The sequence below is a fragment of the Gekko japonicus genome, unplaced genomic scaffold (assembly GCF_001447785.1).
Source record: "Gekko japonicus isolate JY-2015 unplaced genomic scaffold, Gekko_japonicus_V1.1 scaffold796, whole genome shotgun sequence".
In the NCBI taxonomy this organism is placed as follows: domain Eukaryota; kingdom Metazoa; phylum Chordata; class Lepidosauria; order Squamata; family Gekkonidae; genus Gekko; species Gekko japonicus.
Genome location: NW_015165854.1, coordinates 765532 through 785382, shown reverse-complemented (window position 1 = coordinate 785382; position 19851 = coordinate 765532). Strand labels below are relative to the sequence as shown.

Below are 19851 nucleotides of genomic sequence, written 5' to 3'. Positions count from 1 at the left end.
AGAGACAATGATCAAGAAATATATATTTTTTTTTAAAAAAAACCCAGATCTTCCTCTTTGAAATGCAGAGTATTTTTCCGTGCGTAGGATAGCCCAGGCTAGTCCAGTCTCATCCGACCTCGGAAGCTAAGCAGGGTCAGCCCGGATTGCATACTTGAATGGGAGACCACCAAGCAAGCGATGCTTCCTCTAAGCTGTGGAGTCTTGTGAGCAAGAATTCTACTTTGTGAGCTCCTGGCATGAAAGTTGTGAGGGAGCGATTTTGGCTGCTGCATCAATCAGTTCACTCTGGAGCAGTGTTCCCTCTAAGCTGAGTTAGTGTGAGCTAGCTCGCAGTTTTTTAGCCTCTGGCTGAGAAATTTTTGCCTTAGCTCAGGAAGGATGGCTCCAGAGCCAAATAATTTTTGCAGCAGCCAAATCGCTTACTCACAACTTTAATGCCAGTAGCTCAGAAAGTAGAATTTTTGCTCACAAGACCCCATAACTTAGAGCAGTGATGGCGAACCTTTTAGAGACCGAGTGCCCAAACTGCGACCCAAAACCCACTTATTTATCGCAAAGTGCCAACACAGCAATTTAACCTGAATACTGAAGTTTAACTTTAAAAAAACAACCCATACATTAATTTAAGATGATCCAAACAAAGTAAGGGAAGCAATCCCAAATGCTTTCATTTACTTAAAATTATTTGGCAGAGAATTCGACACTTTAATGATGGTCTGGGCCTGGCTGGGGCGATGGCACGCGTGCCCACAGAGAGGGCTCTGAGTGCTACCTCTGGCACCCGTGCCATAGGTTCGCCACCACTGACTTAGAGGGAACATTGCTCTGGAGCCCTCCTTCCTGAGCTGAGACAAAAATGTGTGAGCTGGAGGCTAAAAACCCGTGAGCTAGCTCACACTAACTCATCTTAGAGGGAACACTGCAAGCAAGTCCAGGAGTGGTCTGCAAAGGCAAGCAGTGGCAAACACTCTCTGTATGTCTTTTGCCCTGACCTGGATTGCGCGGGCGAGCCCGATCTCATCGGATTCCCGGAAGCTGAGCCCCAGTTAGCACTTGGATGGGAGACCACGAAGGAAGCCCAGGGCTGCTACGCAGAGGCAGGTGATGGCAACCCACCTCTGAATGTCTCCTGCCTCGAAAAACCTCCTAGGTTTTATCATGAGTCAGCTGCAACTTGACGAGGGAGGGGGAAAGGACTTCTCTAAAACCTGACTGTTTGGAAGCAGGAAACTCGATCGCTGTAGGTTCGGCGTCACTTGAATTAGTTTGCGGACTGGTGCGGTTTCTTGCCGAGAGCTCTCTGGTGGGGTTTTAGATCATGCAAAAATAAACATTGCTCTGGAGCCCTCCTTCCTGAGCTGAGACAAAAATGTGTGAGCTGGAGGCTAAAAACCCGTGAGCTAGCTCACACTAACTCATCTTAGAGGGAACCCTGCAAGCAAGTCCAGGAGTGGTCTGCAAAGGCAAGCAATGGCAAACACCCCCTGTATGTCTTTTGCTCTGACCTGGATGGTGCGGGCGAGCCCGATCTCGTCAGATTCCCGGAAGCTGAGCCGCAGTTAGCACTTGGATGGGAGACCACGAAGGAAGCCCAGGGCTGCTACGCAGAGGCAGGCAATGGCAACCCACCTCTGAATGTCTCCTGCCTCGAAAAACTTCTTGGGTTTTACCATAAGTCAGCTGCAACTTGACGAGGGAGGGGGAAAGGACTTCTCTAAAATCTGACTGTTTGGAAGCAGGAAACTCGATCGCTGTAGGTTCGGCGTCACTTGAATTAGTTTGCGGACTGGTGCGGTTTCTTGCCGAGAGCTCTCTGGTGGGGTTTTAGATCATGCAAAAATAGAACCACAAGAACTGTACACAGTGCGCTCAGTATTTCTTTAACGAAAACCGTAAAGTTATAAATATGAAATGTACAAAAGTAATGGAGAAGAACATCTCTCAACACATAAGCTTTATTCTGTTTGAGAGATGTTCTTCTCCATTATTTATGCAATGAAATAGGTGAAACTATTGAACTCCATGTGAATTGGGCAGCTTTTCCATTGTAGTGCAATTTTTCATACAACATCAACTTATAGACTCTTCGTTAGAAGAAGACTTTTGTTGAAACGGCATCGCATTCCGGAGACCACCATCCTGTCGTTGTCATCTTCTATCTTTATGTATCTGAACTTACACATTTGAATGTATTATTATCACTTTTGTACATTTCATATTTATAACTTTACGGTTTTCGTTAAAGAAATATTGAGCGCACTGTGTACAGTTCTTGTGGTTCTATTTTTGCATGTCTATGGACTGTGACCATATTTGTTTTTGTATACATTAATATTGGGGTTTTAGATCATACAGTCCGTTCTGTCTGTGGCAGACTGTCAGACAGTCAAACTGAGATCCCCGTGGCTTGAAGTTTCTGGGTTATCGTTCGTGCAGGTCACTGAACGTCATCTGTAGTTACCTAAGACTGCAGTCTGCTCTGCTCCTGAATTGGGCCGTGATATCGGGAGGCAAACTCACCTTTCCGAGCAGCAGCTGCTAGCATTTGGAAAGGAAATACACACGAGTTCCTTTATTCCTTGTTTCCTTAATTGCATTGCATTTATTATGCATCTGAAAAGTAGCACACAGGTTTGTTTGCTCAGAGTGGAGCTCGCCCTTCCGTTGTTTCCAGATCTCGCCACAGTTTTGAGCGTGCATTGAACACGCTCGCCGAGAGGCAATTAAGCATTGCACCAACAGCTCGGTGCTGCAAATGATGTTGGGAACTTGCAGTCTGCCGCAAGTGTGTGTGCAATGCAGGGAGGGGTCTGTATTGATCTCGACAGGATTTAACGGCGTGTAACTGCTGTTGCAATGGCAGTGTCGACCTTGACTCACACATGCACACAAAGCTGTCTTATACTGAATCAGACCATCAGTCCTTGAAGGTTGGTATTGTCTACTTAAACCAGGGTCTCAGACAGAGGTCTTTCACAACACCCACTGCTGGAGGTGCCGGGGACTGAACCTGGGACCTTGTGCATGCAAAACAGAGGCTCTTCCCATCCGATTTGGTACTGCAGACTGACAGTGGCTCTCCAGCGTCTCAGGCTGAGGTCTTTCACATCACACCTCCTGCCTGGTCCTTTCAACTGGAGATGCCGGGGATTGAACCTGGGACATTCTGCATGCCAAGCAGAGGCTCTGCCACTAAGCAGGGGCTCAGATGAATACTTTATGAAGCTGCCTTATACTGAATCAGACCCTCGATCGATCAAGGTCAGTGTCATCTACTTAGACTGGCAGTGGCTCTCCAGGGTCTCAGGCTGAGGTCTTTCACATCACACCTCCTGCCTGGTCCTTTCAACTGGAGATGCCGGGGATTGAACCTGGGACATTCTGCATGCCAAGCAGAGGCTCTGCCACTAAGCAGGGGCTCAGATGAATACTTTATGAAGCTGCCTTATACTTGACCAGACTCTTGGTCTGTCAAGGTCAGTATCATCTACTTAGACTGACAGTGGCTCTCCAGGGTCTCAGGCAGAGGGCTTTCACATCACCTACTGCTGGAGGTGCTGGGTATTGAACCTGAGACCTTCTGCATGCAAACAAGCTCTTCCACTGAGCCACGGCCTCTTCCCCTTAGTGTCATCTACTCGGACTGGCAGCGGCTCTCCAGGGTCTCAGGCAGAGGTCTTTCACATCACCTCCTGCCTGGTCCTTTTAACTGGAGATGCTGGGGATTGAACCGGGGACCTTCTGCATGCTGAGCAGATGCTCTTCCACAGAGCCATGGCCTCTCCCCATCAAGTTCAGTATTGTAGACCAACAGTAGCTCTCCAGGGTCTCAGCCAGAGGTCTTTCCCATCACCTACTGCCCGGTCCTTTTTTAACTGGGAATACCGGGAATTGAACCTGGGACCTTCTGCATGCAAAGCAGAGGCTCTTCCACTGAGCCACAGCCCCTCCCCTTGTATGCTGCATAAATGGAATGGGCAAATGATTTCATTAGAATCCGGGGATGGGGGAGACGCTGTAAAGGCAACTGTGACTGAAATATCACATGCAGGCTGCACTTCCAACTGTGACAGGATGTGTCCCACTTGCTGAGTGTTGCTATGGACATAATGCTACGTAATGGTTGACTGTAAGCCCTCCTGGGGAACAAAGCAGATACTTACAATATTAAATGTATACCTTTCCTCCTTAATTTGCATCTAGCTACCTTCGGTGGTTTCAGATTTTTGTTGTTCAGTTTGAATCATTCTCAGATTCCAGCTTGCTGAAACTGTCCTTAGTTTTCTTTGTATGTTCGTCAGGACGAACCCCAGCAGCTGGAGTGATGCTGCAGAGGTTTCCCCACTCTGTCCTTAGGATGGAAAGACTGCACTTCATTGGGGAATCGTTTGTGCTTCATTGTGGGAGGGGCCATGGCTCAGTGGAAGAGCCTCTGCTTGGCATGCTGAAGGTCCCAGGTTCAATCCCCAGCATCTCCAGTTAAAAGGACCAGGCAGGAGGTGATGGGAAAGACCTCTGCCTGAGACCCTGGAGAGCTATAAAGAGGGGCTGTGGCTCAGTGGCAGAGCATCTGCTTGGCATGCTGAAGGTCCCAGGTTCAATCCCCGGCATCTCCAGTTAAAAGGACCAGGCAGGAGGTGATGGGAAAGACCTCCGCCTGAGACCCTGGAGAGCTGGACGGTCCCCGGCATCTCCAGTTAAAAGGACTAGGCAGGAGGTGATGGGAAAGACCTCCGCCTGAGACCCTGGAGAGCTGTAAAGAGGGGCTGTGGCTCAGTGGTAGAGCCTCTGCTTGGCATGCAGAAGGTACCAGGTTCAATCCCCGGCATCTCCAGTTAAAAGGACCAGGTAAGTAGGAGTTTGGAAAGATCTCAGCCTGAAAGCCTGGCTCAGAAGCAGAGTATTTGTTTGGCATGCAGAAGGTCCCAGGTTAACTTCTGCTCGTGTGGGGTCTGTGTCACCATTTGCACGAGAGCCTGCAGGCACCTTTGGAATTCTGACGCAGTGTGGTGGTGGGACACAGTCACAAAGTGGCTCAATCCCTGGCATCTCCAGTGAAAAGGACCAGGCAGTAGGTGATGTGAAAGACTTCTCCCTGAGACCCTGGAGAGCCGCTGCCAGTCTGAGTAGACAGTACTGACCTTGCTGGATCAGACCAGCGGTCCATCTAGTCCAGCATCCTGTCTCACACAGTGACCAACTAGTTCCTCTGGAGGGCCAACAACAGAGCACAGAGGCCAATGCCTTCATAATTACATCAGAAAGCCCTGCTGGATCAGACGAGTGGTCCATCTAGTCCAGTATCCTGTCTCACACAGTGACCAACTAGTTCCTCTGGAGGGCCAACAATGAGGCACAGAGGCCTTCATAAGACCATAAGAAGAGCCTGCTGGATCAGACCAAGGGTCCATCTAGTTCAGCATCCCGTCTCACACAGTGGCCACCCAGTTCACCTTCATAGTATTTGATATGGGAAATGACTTCTAAATCATAAGACCATAAGAAGAGCCTGCTGGATCAGACCAAGGGTCCATCTAGTCCAGCATCCTGCCTCACACAGTGGCCAAGCAGTTCCTCTGGAAGTCCAACAACAGGGCAGAGAGGCCAAGACCTTCCTCTGATGTTTCTTCCTGGCTCTGGGATTCAGTGGATTAGTGCCTCTGAATGTGGCGGTTCCTCTCAGCCATTGCCATGGCTAGTAGCCATGGATAGACTTATCTTCCATGAATCTATCTAATCCCCTTTGAAAGCTGATTATTCCTGTGGCCATCACAACATCCCCTGGCAACGAATTCCAAATTTTAATCACTCTCTGGGTAAAGTAGTATTTCGATTTGTCCATCCTGAACCTACTGCCCATCAGCTTCATTGGATGCCCTCAAGTTCAGTCTTTTGGGAGAGGGAGAAAAACATCTCTTTGTCAACTCTTTCCACCCCAAGCATAATTTCATAAACCTCTATAATGTAGACCCTTAGTCGCCTCTTTTGTATCCTGAAAAGTCGCAGACTCTTTAGCTTTTCCTCATAGGGAAGGCGCTTCAATCCCCTAATCATCTCGGTTGCCCTCCTCTGTTCCTGACACCCAAGTGTGACCCACCTATAGGTAACAGCTTCCTTTCCTGTGTTCCCCCCATCCGGACTGTCCCAGAACTCCTTCCATTCCTGGAAACGCTGGTTTGGATCCCAAGGAGCTCTTCCGGTGGGGAAAACCATCTTAATGCTTAGGGGGAGGACCGGTGCTTGCTAGAATGCTATGCAGGCGGGGCCGGCCCGTTATTGTTAAATTTTAGACGGTTGCCTAGGGCGAGGGCTCGACGATGGCGCCATTCTGGCCGGCCTCGTCCCCTACTCGCCCCCCACAGGAAGCCCCCCTTGCCGGCTTTTTGCTCCCTCCCCAGCAAGAGACTCCCCTCTTTGCAGCCCCCCCCAGACAGAAAGAGAAGGAGGCGGGAGGGGGGGACAGACGCGGGGAACAGCCCGGGATGACGGGAAAGTGCCGCTCGCCCTCTGCTGCCCCCGCGGTCTCTTTGGAGCTCCTTTTGCAGCCTGGCACAGGCCCCCTCCCCTTCCCCTCGAGCGATCCTGGGCCCCCCGCACGCATTTGCAGCTCGCCTCGGCCCGCCCGCTGCGGCTCCAGCACCTGCCCCCGCCCCGCATGGGTGGGGCACCAGAATGTATCCATGCCTAGTGGGCGAAAAATCCTGGGGCCGTCACTGTATGCAGGGAAGGCAAGGCCAACGTCTGCTCGTGTGGGATCTGTGTCACCATTTGCACGAGAGCCCGCAGGCAGCTTTGGAATTCTGACGCAGTGTGGTGGTGGGACACAGTCACTAAGTGGCCGCTGCAGGAGGCGGAGCCAACCACAAATTGTGAATATGATGTGTAACTCTAATAGTACTCTTTCAGCATTTAGAATCATAGAACGTTAGAGTCGGAAGGGACTTTGGAAGTCATCTAGTCCAACCCCCTGCCAGAAGACCTGTTTAGCAGAATGCCTTTTAATCTGCACAGCCCATCAGAAGCCCTGCTGGCCAAAGGCCCCTCTAGCTCTGCCCACTTTCTGAAAGCACCTGATTGGTGCTGGGGAAGGTGTCAGCGGGCGCCATGTTGGGGGACCCCTGCTCTAAGGGATGGAGAATTTCAGAAGGATGCCAGAGTAGATGTCCCTTAGAGAGGTGACCTCGCAACAGCACCACAGGCGTTTGAGCCTCTGAGAGCCAGTTCGGTGCAGTGGTTAGGAGCGCGGAGTCTAATCTGGGAGATTCCCCACTCCTCCACATGCAGCTGCTGGTGTGACCTTGGGCCAGTCACAAGTTCTCTCAGAGCTGTTCTCTCAAGGGCAGTCTTCAAAAGAGCTCACTCACCCCTGTTGTGGGGAGGGGCAGGGAAAAGGAGATTGTAAGCCGCTCTGAGACTCCTTTGGGTAGTGAAGGGTGGGGTATAAACCCAATCTCCTCCTCCTCCTCCTCTTATGTGCCGCCTCTTCAGAACCTCCATGAGGCTGCTCACAATTAAAACAGGATCAACAAGTAAATACAAAAGTAAAAAACCCACACAAGTAAATACAAAAGTAAAAAAACCCCACACAAGTAAATACAAAAGTTAAAAAACCCCACACAAGTGAATACAAAGGTAAAAAAACCCCACACAAGTAAATACAAAAGTAAAAAAACCCCACACAAGTAAATACAAAAGTAAAAAAACCCCACACAAGTAAATACAAAAGTAAAAAAACCCCACACAAGTAAATACAAAAGTAAAAAAAAACCCACGTAAGTAAATTAAAAAATATAGGTCAATAAGAACATGCAGCATAAAGAGTAGTCTAAAGCTTTGCTACTGAAACAGCCCTCAGGGTCGGAGCAGACCATAAAAGACCTGGAAGAGGATTGATCTCCTTAGTTGAAAGCCTGAGTTAAAGAGAAATGTTTTGGCCAGGTGGGTCTCAGGGAGGAGGGGACGCCCCCAGGCGTTTGATGACATTGGTTCATCCAGCCCTGTCCAACCCGATCAGTTCTGTGCCTGCTGCTCAGATGATCGGTTATGACTTAAAACTATATTTACAGACAGCCTTTCCTTGAAAGAGTTGAAGGCCGTCAACAATAATCACAGTCAGCAGCCGTCCATAATGCCACGTCATCTGTAATGAAGCACAAGACGCATCTAAAACGCATATGGGCCAGGTGTCAAAAACTGCAGCGGCATGGCCATAGTTAATTGGGTTATGGTTATGTTTTATATATATTGGTTATAATTGGGCCCCTATATGAAAAAGAGGGGGGGGGGGGGAAACGTGTGATACATTTTTATTTTTTATTTTTTATAATTAATAGTTTATTCGTTTTTAACAAGCATCAGTCTACACATTTCTTACTATTTTCAAAGAGTTCACGATACTTTCAGATATCAAAATACATGCTGTTAACAATATCACGTATGTGCAGTAATATATTAAAGGTAAAGGTAAAGGTTCCCTTGCTCGAAAGCCAGTCGAGTCCGACTCTAGGGTTGCAGTGCTCATCTCCGTTTCAAAGCCGAAGAGCCAGCGCTGTCCGAAGACTTCTCCGTGGTCATGTGGCCAGCATGACTAAACACCAAGGCGCACGGAACGCTGTTCCCTTCCCACCGAAGTGGTCCCTATTTATCTACTTGCAATTTCTTGCTTTCGAACTGCTAGGTTGGCAGGAGCTGGAACTAGAGACGGGAGCTCACTCCGTCATGTGGCAACTCGGGCCTCAAACTGCTGAACTACCGACCTTCCACAGCCTGCAGTTCAGCGTCTTAACCACTTGAGCCACCGCATATATTAGTCAGTTCCTATTCCATAAAAGAACAATCACAGGATCATAGAATGTTAGAGTTGGAAGGGACCTTGCAGGTCATCTAGTCCAACCCCCTGCACTCTGCAGGAGCATAGCCAAAAGATAGCCCTATATACGTACAACATACCCAAAGATGGTCGTCCAGCCTCCGCTTGAGAACATCCAGCGAAAGAACATCCGCCACCTCCCGAGGCATTTAACTCTTTGGGAAACAAGTTTTCCTTTTGCTATATGCTGCTAGAAACACTATAGCTTTGAACTGGAAATCTCCAAAATCTCCTGCTCTCGCACACTGGCACTGAAAACTATACATTTTTTAATTATTCATTGAAAAGGGACAATGTTTTCTATATAGCTGCTATGGGCTACACTGCAGCACTCAGGACTCTTAAGTACGGTTCTGCCTGGGTTGAAAAAGGCTGGAAAAATGATAAGAAAGGGTTTCTCGCTCTCTTTGAAAAAGATGTCCCCCCCCCCCCCCACTCTATCAATGCCTTTAGCATCGGTGATCCCCGGCCCTAAAGATATCTGCCTGTCCTCGACCAGAACCAGGGCTTTCTCGGCCCTGGCTCCAACTTCCGTCAGGGCCCTGCAGGATTTAATGCAGTTCCGCAGGGCCTGTAAGGCAGAGATATTCTGCCACGCTTTTGGTTGAGGACAGCAACGTTTTCCCATCATAGCTGGCACCGACGCTCCCTCTAAGCTGTGGAGTCTTGTGAGCAAAAATCCTACTTTGTGAGCGACTGGCATAAAAGTTGTGCATGAGCAATCTGGCTGCTGCATAAAGTAGTTTGCTCTGGAGCCATCCTTCCTAAGCTACGACAAAAATGTGTGAGCCGGAGGCTAAAAACTGAGAGATAGCTCACACTAATTCAGCTTAGAGGGAACACTGGCTGGCACCCTCTTTTCTTCCATTCTGCCCACTTTGGCCTCCTCCTTAACTGACCCATGAGATAGAAAAACAGGCCAGAGTAGGTTTTGGATTAAATTATGGACGCCACCCAGAGATTGTTAAAAAAGAATAGTTTGGTGTAGTGGTTAAGTGCGCGGACTCTAACCTGGGAGAACTGGGTTTGATTCCCCACTCCTCCGCTTGCACCTGGCTGGATGACCTTGCACAAGCCATAGTTTCGTCAGAGCTGATCTTGAAAAAGAGCAGTTTCTGTCAGAGCTCTCTCAGCCCCGCCCACCTCACAGGGTGTCTGTTGTGTAGAGGGGAAGGGAAAGGAGTTTGTAAGCCGCTCTGAGACTCCTTCAGGTAATGGATGGGGTATAAATCCAATCTCCTCCTCCTCCTTCTCCTCCTCTTCTCCTCCTCTTCCTCTTCCTCTTCTTCTTCTTCTTCTTGATTGTTGGATTTAATCTGTAATTTTGTGTTGTTTTAATCTATTGTAAATCGCCCGGAGTCTTGTGTACTCAATTACTGGGCGACCCAGAAATTTAATGAATAAATAAATGTCTAGAGATCTCCCCCAGCAGAGGATAGGGCTCCAGGCATTTAATTCTGAAATAATCAACCCTCAGCTTTGAAGTTCGAAAGTATTAGTCCATTAATGATTAATATTTTATTTCTCAGTAGAATTTAGTCTAACATAATAGAAGATCAAGCAGAAGTTCTAGTTATCTCGGCTGGGTGGGAATTTCCGGCTGATGCCTCCTAAAGAGTTAAATGTTGAGCTACATCCGTTCCTATATTTAAAAGGTTCAATCAGACCTAATGAAGACTATAAAATTAAGTGTGTGCTTGAAGACTATAAAACTGAGCGTGCGCTTCCTACTTAGTTGGAACTATCTTAAATGCCTTAATTTGGTTCCTCCGGCTGTCTGTCTGTTAGGAGAATTTGTGTTACGCCAGCATTAAAGGAGTAATATTTTGGTGCCAGGGGGAGGAATCCCCCCCCACCTCCCCAGTTAGGTTATCCGTTGCAGTGCAAATTAAAGTACAAATTAAATAGGCACCGATTGGTTGATGCCTGTGATATCCCTGGTGACAAGTAATTTACGTATACCTCCCTCTTGCTCATTCTGTGTTGTAGCCTCTTCTTTTAATATGAAAAGTTTGCATTTCTTTTAATTTCTTTAAAAGTTTTTGGTGTGTTTAGACCTCTGGGGGGCTGAGTGACCCCCCTCCACCAATACATGAGAACATTTAGAGTTTTTTGTTCCCTCACCACAGGGGCCCTGACATCTTTTAAACTCCCCTCCCTCCCTCCCTCCCTCCCTCCCTTCCTTCCTAGAACATAAGAATATAAGAGACACCAATGTTGGATCAGGCCAAAGGCCCATCCAGTCCAACACTCTGTGTCACACAGTGGCTAGAAATACCAGTGCCATCAGGAGCCACTGAAATATCAGTGCCATTCTGTTTTGCCGTTTTCCTCACTCTCTCTCTACCTTCCTCTTTCCTGTCCTCTGTCCTCTTCTTTCTTTCCTTCCTTCCTTCCTGCTTTCCTTATAATTTCTCATCTTTCTTTACTTCCTTCCTGTTCTTGGTCATTCCTCCTGCAAAGGACTGGGTTCGCCGCATGGAGGACTCGGATGACGACATGCGGTTGCACACGTTTATTGTACTTAACACAAGACTAACGCTAACGGCTCGACAGGGCCAACTGCCGTTTGGATGGCGTCTGCAGCGGTCGCTGTGCATGTTCCACCGGAGCGTTAGGAGAAGGCCTGCCAGTTTTGCTGTTTTTTGCATTTGATGGGAAGCGGAAGGGACAGATGCTCCGCAGTGGGGCATGTCTCGAGAGGGCCGTTGGGGCGGAACGCGTTCAGGATGCGCACTGAGCATGGCACGAGGGCATCTCGGCAGGAGTGGCCGTGTTCCCAAGAGCCTGGATTCCAGTTTCTCAGCCACAATCTCTTCATGCTGTTCTAAACGTAACTAAGGCAACAGCCAGATTCGGCTCCAGTAGCTCCTTAGAGACCAACAAGATTTTTTTTTGAGGTATAAGCTTCTGAGAGTCTGAGCTCCCCTTGTATCTGAGGAAGAGAGATCTGACTTTTGGAAACTCACACCCCGAACACCTTGTTGATCTCTAAAGGTGCTACTGAGCTTGTATCTGTCTGCTGTATTGCGGAACAACAAGGCTACCCTCTGACAGCGCTCCCGAGCCCTTTCTGAGCCTGGAGGCACCTTCGGAATTCTGACACATGGCGGGCATAACTGCAAAATGGCCGCCACGAGGGGCGGAGCCAACCTCAAAATGTCAGAGAGTGAGGTTTCATGTTGGCCTGATAGTAGCTCTCCAACGTTTCCGGCAGAAGCTTTGTTTAGTGATTTGTCTCTTAAGACAAAGAAGTTATTTAAAACTCTTTTCTTTTACATACACACAAAATAAATATACAGAGTCGGAGAGCGGCTCACAATCTCCTTTCCCTTCCCCTCCCCACAACAGACACCCTGTGAGGCAGGTGTGGCTGAGAGAGCTCTTTCCAGAACTGCCCTCGAGAGAACAGCTCTGAGAGGACTTGTGACTGACCCCAGGTCACACCAGCAGCTGCATGTGGAGGAGTGGGGAATCAAACCTGATTCTCCCAGATTCGAGTCCGCACTCTTAACCACTACACCAAGCTGTGTAAAGAACCACACGTGGGCAGTAGCTGTCTTAATTTTGCAGGCATCAGACTGGGCTAATCCCCTTGACATGAGCTGGACATTTTCTAAAATCGCTTAGTAGGCACCAGGAAAAGTATCAGAAGGCACCTTGGTGGGCACCATGTTGGGGACCCCCTGTGGGCGCCACGTAGGGGTCCGCTGCTCTATAGCAAAGGGAAGTAGTCTCAGTAAAGGGCAGGGTCCCTTTCCCGGCCAGGCGTGGCAGTCAGAGCTCTGAACATGCATGGAGCTGTCCTGCAGCGTTCGTAAACTTGGAAAGGGTCAAAGGGCCGGAGAGCGGACAGCCGAGCAGCACCAGAGCGGTCCAGCCGGTTGCGCGAGTGGCGTGCAGGAGGCCGTCCCGAGACACCAAGCAAAGGTTCAGCTGCTCGGTCTGCATTTTGCATTTTTTTAGTTTCTTTTCGAAATCTGATTACTTTAGGATCCCACTGCACAGGTCATCTTCTACTCCCCCCCCCCTTGGCCTAAAGGTTGCATTAAATATGTTGGATGATGTATGGGTTGACCAAGATGGCCCAGGCTAGCCCGATTTCGTCAGATCCTGAAACCTAAACAGCACCAGCCCTACTCAGTTATTTGTATGGGAGGCCGCCAGTGTTCAATTTCTCCCTCCCCCTACTGAGCAGAGCAGTTCATGTCCTGAGCAGAATACAACTCCTGTAATCTTAAAATGGGCAGTGGATAGTGCAAGATCCTGCGTGGCTCCAGGTTGCCGCTGTGCGGGGCTTCCTGTGTTAATGAACGGCCGTTTATGTGCACAGCTCAGAGCAGGGGTGTCAAACGTTGTGGCCCGGGAGCCGGATTAGGCCCCCGGCCCGGGGGCCGGATTAGGCCCCCGGAGGGTTTCTTTCAGGCCCGCAGTGGAACTGGCTGTCTTCTGCTTCTTCTTCCAGTTCTGCTGCTGCAGCATGATCGTAGGTTTGCAGCTTACAAATAACACACCCGAACAGCATACTCAAGATTGCAACAGCACAGGCATTTTGATGGAATAATTCAGAGCAAGAGGTGTTAGTTATCAGACACTGGTAAATAAACAAAATATTGCAAGAGTGCTGATGTTTTAAGCTTGTTTTTATTTTAAGTTTTAAAAAACCCTTTGTGTTTGTGTCCTTTATAAAGTTTATATCTCTGCTACCTGGTATTAAATTTTATGACACACGTGGCCCGGCCCGACAAGGTCTCATTTACATCGGATCCAACCCTCATAACAAATGAGTTCAGCACCCCTGGCTTAGAGGGACCAAAAGCAGCAGACGCCATTCTCCAATTCTCCATTTTATCCTCACAACAACCCCATGAGGGCAGCTTAGGCTGAGACAGTGTGACTCTCCTCTCCTCCATTTTATCCTCACAACACCCCCTGGGAGGTAGGTTAGGCTTGGGAGAGTGTGACTGGCCCAAGGTCACCCAGCGAGCTTCCATGGCACAAGTAGGGATTCGAACCCGGGCCTCCCAGATACTAGTCCGACAGTCTGAACCACTGTATCTTACTGGCTCTCGTGTTGCACTGCAGGGTTTTTTTGTTGCTGTTGATTAGTTTTGCAGTAGTAGGCCGAGAAGCTGGTGCAGATGCTCAATGACCGTGTCGCTTTCCTTTTGGATCCTGTGCAGTTTCGATGACATCGTGTGCCTGGCCGACTCCTCGTCCCTTTCCGACGTCACCCTGGATGGCAACCCAATAGCCCAGGAGACATGGTACAAGCCCACCGTTCTCCATCATATGATGCAGCTGCGGCAGCTAGACATGAAGAAAATCACAGTAAGGAAAGCGTCCTCTCGGGACGTCGTCTCGCCGGGCGTTAAAACTTTTCTTTTTTATGTCAAAACTTTTATTTGGGGTATAACAACACATTCAACATTACATTACATTTCTATTATCACATATCCCTTTCTATTCACTCCCCCCCCCCCTTTGGTGGCTTCCCGGAATGCTCTTCCCCCTTTTCCCCCCTTTCTCATTTATATTTCTATTTTCCCTTTCCCCTTATCCTCTTAAATTTCTAGGTAGCAGTATCTTAATCTAAACATTCCAAACCTTTATATATTTCAGCCCTTAATAATTATCAACGCAAAGTAAATTATGTTTTACATCCCAGTTTTTTCCCAGATATTCTTTAAAGTCTTTCCATTCTTCAAAAAAATTCTTGATCTTCTTTATTGTTAAGTTTCTTCGTTAATTTGTCCATTTCAGCCATGTGTATCACTTTCTGTATCCATTCCTATTTTTCTGGTATTCTATCCTGCTTCCAAGATTGTGCATAAGTCATTCTGGCAGTACTAATCAGGTACCACAACAGTGTCTTTTTTGTTACATTTACTTCTTCCATCTTAAGTCCGGGCGTTCAAACTTTTCTTAAACAGACACAGAGCGTTTTGTTCAGCCCCGTGCCGTCCTCTGAACTCTTTTCCGGGTTTGCAGCATGGCTGTTCATCAGGACTGCAGTCAAACAAATCCAGAGAAAGGATGCCAAGGAACAATAAACTGTGCTCAACCAAAAAAAGGATCCAAACTCTAATCAAATATATCGAAATATCACATAGAGGACACAGTCCAGTACAATCCAAACAACTGTGATGAAATTAGATAGAGGAAGCCACGCTGTACGTGCAAAGTACACTGATATTTTAAGGAATCCGGGACCACGCCCGATCTCTTACCAACTCATACACCAGAACTCTCATAACATAGAGCACAGTCTTCAGCATTTCAATAGTCCCATGGAGGGTTTCAGAATTCACTGGAGTCTGGTGGACGAACTAATGTAGGCTCCTCCAGTATTCTTCTGACACGCGAGCTAGCTTACGAAAAGCCACGATTCGCCCAAGGCTTCTTCACAAAGACAGACCCCCGAGTCTCCTGCTCCGAAAGGAGAAATTTCACCAACATCCACCCACTCTTTTCCTACGCAAGGGTGCCGTCCGTCCAGATCAAAGTCGGAATGGTTTTTTCGTTGAGCACGCTTTATTGTTCTCTGGCATTAATTAGGACCGCGGCAGGCTCCTGCGCCCGGAACCCTTGGTGCCTTGATCGTCAGTCCTGGGACGCGGAGCAAGAACCGAGCAGCCGGTTCTGCGGGTCTCGGACTTCCGTTTCTCCAGCAGCAGCTCTCTTGATAAAGGAAGGAGAGGGTCTGTGGTGGGGAACTGTGTCAGTCTGCGGTAGTAGAGCCAGGTTCGAATCCAGTAGCACATTATGGACCAATGAGGTTTTTGGGGTGTGAGCTTCTCGAGAATCAAAACTCCCTTGGTCAGACACTCTTGTAAGATAGTTTCAGAGGGTAACCGTGTCTGCCCGTGGTAGAAGAGCCAGGTTTGAGTCCCAGCAGCGCCTTAGAGACCCACAAGATTTTTTGGGGGGTATGACTTTGAGAGTCAGAGCTGCTTCCGTCAGATACTAGTGGATTTCCACTCCATGTTGCCGAACGTTGCGTCTTCTGTTTTAGTCTGTTTTAATTGTTTTTAACTGTATCGTGTGCCATATTCAGATGGTTTTATGTTTTTTTGTGATGCCAAATGGCCTTGTAAGCTGCACCGAGCCTGCTTCGGCAGGGAGGGCGGGGTACAAATATAATAACAACAACAACAACAACACCACCCACGCCGAGCTCCCCACTACTCCCCGGGAAGAATGGTGGGCTGGGCACCTCCCGAGACCCCAATCCCCTCCCTCAACACCCACCGCGGGGCAGGGGACACCCGGACAGACAGAAGATGGGGGAACGGACTGGCAAGGAACGCAATGGGGACGACCTGAGACGTGAAGGGGGGAGGGCGCGGTTGAGAGAATGGGACAGTTGGCTTGTTCCAGCCTTACCCCCGAGGAGTACTGGTGCCGAGGACGCCGTCATTAGCCCCGTTGCACAAGCAGGAAGTAGGCACTCCCTCACCCACACAGCACTAGTTATACAGGAAGGCGGGCCTAAGGAAGAGGAAGGTCACTGGGATAGGAGCACGGTGATGGGCAGGTGACACAGCCTATAGAATTAGTAATAGCCAGAAGGGGGTGTCACCAAGGGGTGACGCTGGGCTATAAAAAGGAGGAGACTGACGAGTGCCGGGGAGGAATGGAGGATTGATCTCAGAAGCCACTCAGAGAGAACGGAGGTCTGTCCGGGGAAGGAAGCTGGGGTGACGTAACCCCAGACCTTCCCAATCTGAGGCGCTCGTTTCCTCTCCCCATACTTCAACACGGCTACCGGGGTTTCTAGACCTGGGGCGGACCCCGAGTGTGACAATAATAGAAGACAGCTGTGTTGATCTGCAGTAGAAGAGCCGGGTTCGAGTCCAGTTGCACCTTAGAAACCAATGAGATTTTCGGGGTCCGGTCCTTCGAGAATCAAAGCTCCCTCCGTCAGATAATCTCGTAAGCTCATGTTGGCCTCCGAGGTGTTACCGGACTGGACCTTGCAAAGTGGTTCGGTCTGTGGTGTGGAAACCTCTCGTTGAAAGATGTGCACCCCTCTCCAGGTCAGAAATCCCACGGGGAATGCCCAGTCTGATCGGGCGTCCTTACCCCGCCGTTCACAGCTGTAGTCGTGTACCTCTCTTTTTGCTGAGGCCGAGAGAGGGGGCGACTTGGCGCCCCGGTAAGGCTGTGATGGACCTGAAGGTTTGAACAGATGGACAGGTGATAGGTCACTAGGGGAATACTGAGTGGAATACCGAGTCAGGTCCCAGCGAAATACCGAGTCAGGTTCAAGATTCCGGTGTTGACCGTCAGGGCCTTGAGTGGTCTGGGAACTGCATATCCTTGAAGAAGCAGCAGCAGAAGAAGAGATTGGATTTGTACCCCACCCTTCACTCAGAGTCTCAGAATGGCTTACAATTTCCCTCCCCTCCCCACAACAATCTCCCATCAGCTCGTGGTCCCTTCAAGAAGAAGAAGGAGGAGGAAGAGGAGAAGGATGATTTATACCCCACCCTTCACTCGGAGTCTCAGAGCAGCTTACAATCTCCTTTTCCCCTTCCCCTTCCCCTCCCCACAACAGACACCCCGTGACTGCTAGGCGGGGCTGCGAGAGCTCCTCCGAGAACTGCTCTCTGGAGAACAGCTCTGAGAGAACTTGTGACTGACCCAAGGTCACCCAGCTGGCTGCATGTGGAGGCGTGGGGCCTCAAACCCGTTTCTCCCGAATTAGAGTCCGCACTCTTAACCACTACACCAGACTGGCTCTCAAATTGGAGACACCTATCCTCCTATAAAATAAAAGTCTTACTCAGAGAGAAAAGAGCACGGCTTCCTAGCAACTCTGACTTTTCAGGCCAGCGGCTGCTGACTCCTTGGCCTTTCCCCTCTGTAGCCGCAGGACAATTTCGGCACAAGTGATTTTTTGGTTCTTATTACCATTTTTTGTTAGGAATAACATGGACCTCCTGGTGGACCTCCTGGTGGCCCCTGGGTTTTGGCCACTGTGTGACACAGAGTGTTGGATTGGATGGGCCATTGGCCTGATCCAACATTGGCTTCTCTTATGTCCTTATGTTCATCGCTTTCCCCCTTTTCCGGCGGCAAGTCCGAATTGAGACGTCTGTAGCCCTGATGCGATCTGGGCAGCACCAGCGATCGAATCCGTGCCCACGTCCTCCACCAGGGGGAGCCACGGGCACGACAGAGCGCCAGATGTAGTCTTCGATTCTTTCCCCCCAGTTCTCACACGGACCTCAGCTGAAATGATTAAAGGCGGCCGCAGGGCCCGATGAAAGACATCCTTCAACAAGAGGGGAAACTCGAGAGAGAGAGACAGACAGACCCCGCGGTCGCTCTTTCTCATGAGAACACCTGTGTGCTCTCGGCTTCCAGAGTTCATGGTTTTAAAATATCAACGAACGCAGCTTTCAGAGCGGCTCTTTCAAGGGTCCGGAGGCGGGCGCGTACCCCCAAAGTGCAGCTCTCGGTAGGATCTGTCCGGAAGGGGGCACCTCTGACCCCGTCAGTGGAAGGCGACTCTCTACCCGCCCCCCAAGCCCTCTTGCACTATTTATTAGCCCTTTGATATCTCACTTTGTTTTTCTTGGGTATAACTTGAAGGGGTCCGAAGACCGAAAAGGTTCCTCTCTTGGGTCTGTCTTCATCACTTGGCTTCCCCTGTTTTTGCGCGCCAGTTCCTGTGTGTATCTCGTACAGCCGCGCTTCCTTTCCCTCGGGGGGTTTGTTGAATCTGCATAAACCAGGTAACCAAGGAAAGTCGTTCAGTCCAAAAGTCTGAAGTTTAGCAACATTTATTTCAGCATAAGCGTTTGTCAGTCAGAACTCTTTTGATGTTTTTTAATCAGTGTTGCTCTGTAGTGCAATAAACTTGTAACGATCTGTTAGTTCCTTTGAATTTTTGGCTTTTGTTTTTCAAAGAGTTGCCAGTCAGGCCCGCGGCTATGATGGGGCTTTTGGGGGGCCCATTCCCTTTCTTAGAGGCACAGCCCCACAAGAATGTCTCCTGTACATGCTTTTTTTCAGTCATTTAAATCTTTTTAAAAGGCGTGCACTCCTTTAAGCAGAGTGGGGTGCTGTAGTTGACTAATTCCCGCACTGAGACAGGGGGTTGGAGTAGGTGACCTCTAGGATATCTTCTAACTCTGTCAAGAAATTAGTCTCCTTTAAGAGAGTTTTTCTGCCTAAGTGTTAGCTTTCATGACTATAGAAGTCATCACCCCCATCTGTTCTCAGAACTGTTCCTTAGGCTGGCAGAGTTGATTAACTTGCAGAACTGTCATCTAGAATGGTCGACCGCTTGCAGTTTAGAGATCTATCCTGGTAACAGCTTTCTGTTGGCTCAATGGCTTTTCTTTCTGCCCTGAGAACTTCAGCCCCACCAGAATTTTTTTTTGCCCCACAAGCCACCAAATCCTGGCTACGGGCCTGTCGCTAGCCCTTTTTGTTGCGGAGATATAAAGGGAAAGACGTACACAGTTTTTGTCCACGTTGCCTTGAGATGTCAAAGATTAGAAGCTGAGGCTTCTGCATGCAGAGCATGCCCTTGACCACTCTGCCTCCGTACCTGGGTTGGGGCCCACGGATCCATTCTGCTAGTCGGGCTTACTTCCCGTGCAAGAAGCTCTCCTCTGAAGAAGCCTTCAGAAATCTGACTTGGAAGTGAGTGGGTCGCTCGGGGAGAGTCACTTCTCCGTTCCCCATTCCACAGAACGGAGGAGACTTAAGAATAATCCTTCCAAATATCCTAATTGCCTCTCTCGGCTCAAAAGCTGGGTCCTGTTTCTCCCGAAAGCGTTCTATTTATAACAAATGTTATGCTTTTAGAAGCCTCCTGATAAATGTTCAGGAGGGACGGATAAATCAAAATTAGCCTAGTAGCCCGTTTCATAAAATATTTGTGTTGGAGAACCTCTCTAAACGTTTGATTTCATAGCAAACGGCGCGTCGTTACGTACCCGGGGGGGGGGGGGGTGGGGGGG

The 19851-nt window shown here is 49.1% G+C and overlaps 1 protein-coding gene across 1 annotated transcript in view; it reads left to right on the top strand.

Moving 5' to 3' along the window:
- LRRC49 (leucine rich repeat containing 49) overlaps positions 1-19851 on the top strand; it is a gene marked incomplete at its 5' end in the record, with an annotated part of 48465 nt that overhangs the window by 5758 nt on the left and 22856 nt on the right. Inside the window, 2 exons of the mRNA XM_015411126.1 lie at positions 14056-14230; positions 15244-15290. Coding sequence (XP_015266612.1) covers positions 14056-14230; positions 15244-15290 — 222 coding nt within the window. The remainder of the gene's footprint in view (positions 1-14055; positions 14231-15243; positions 15291-19851) is intronic.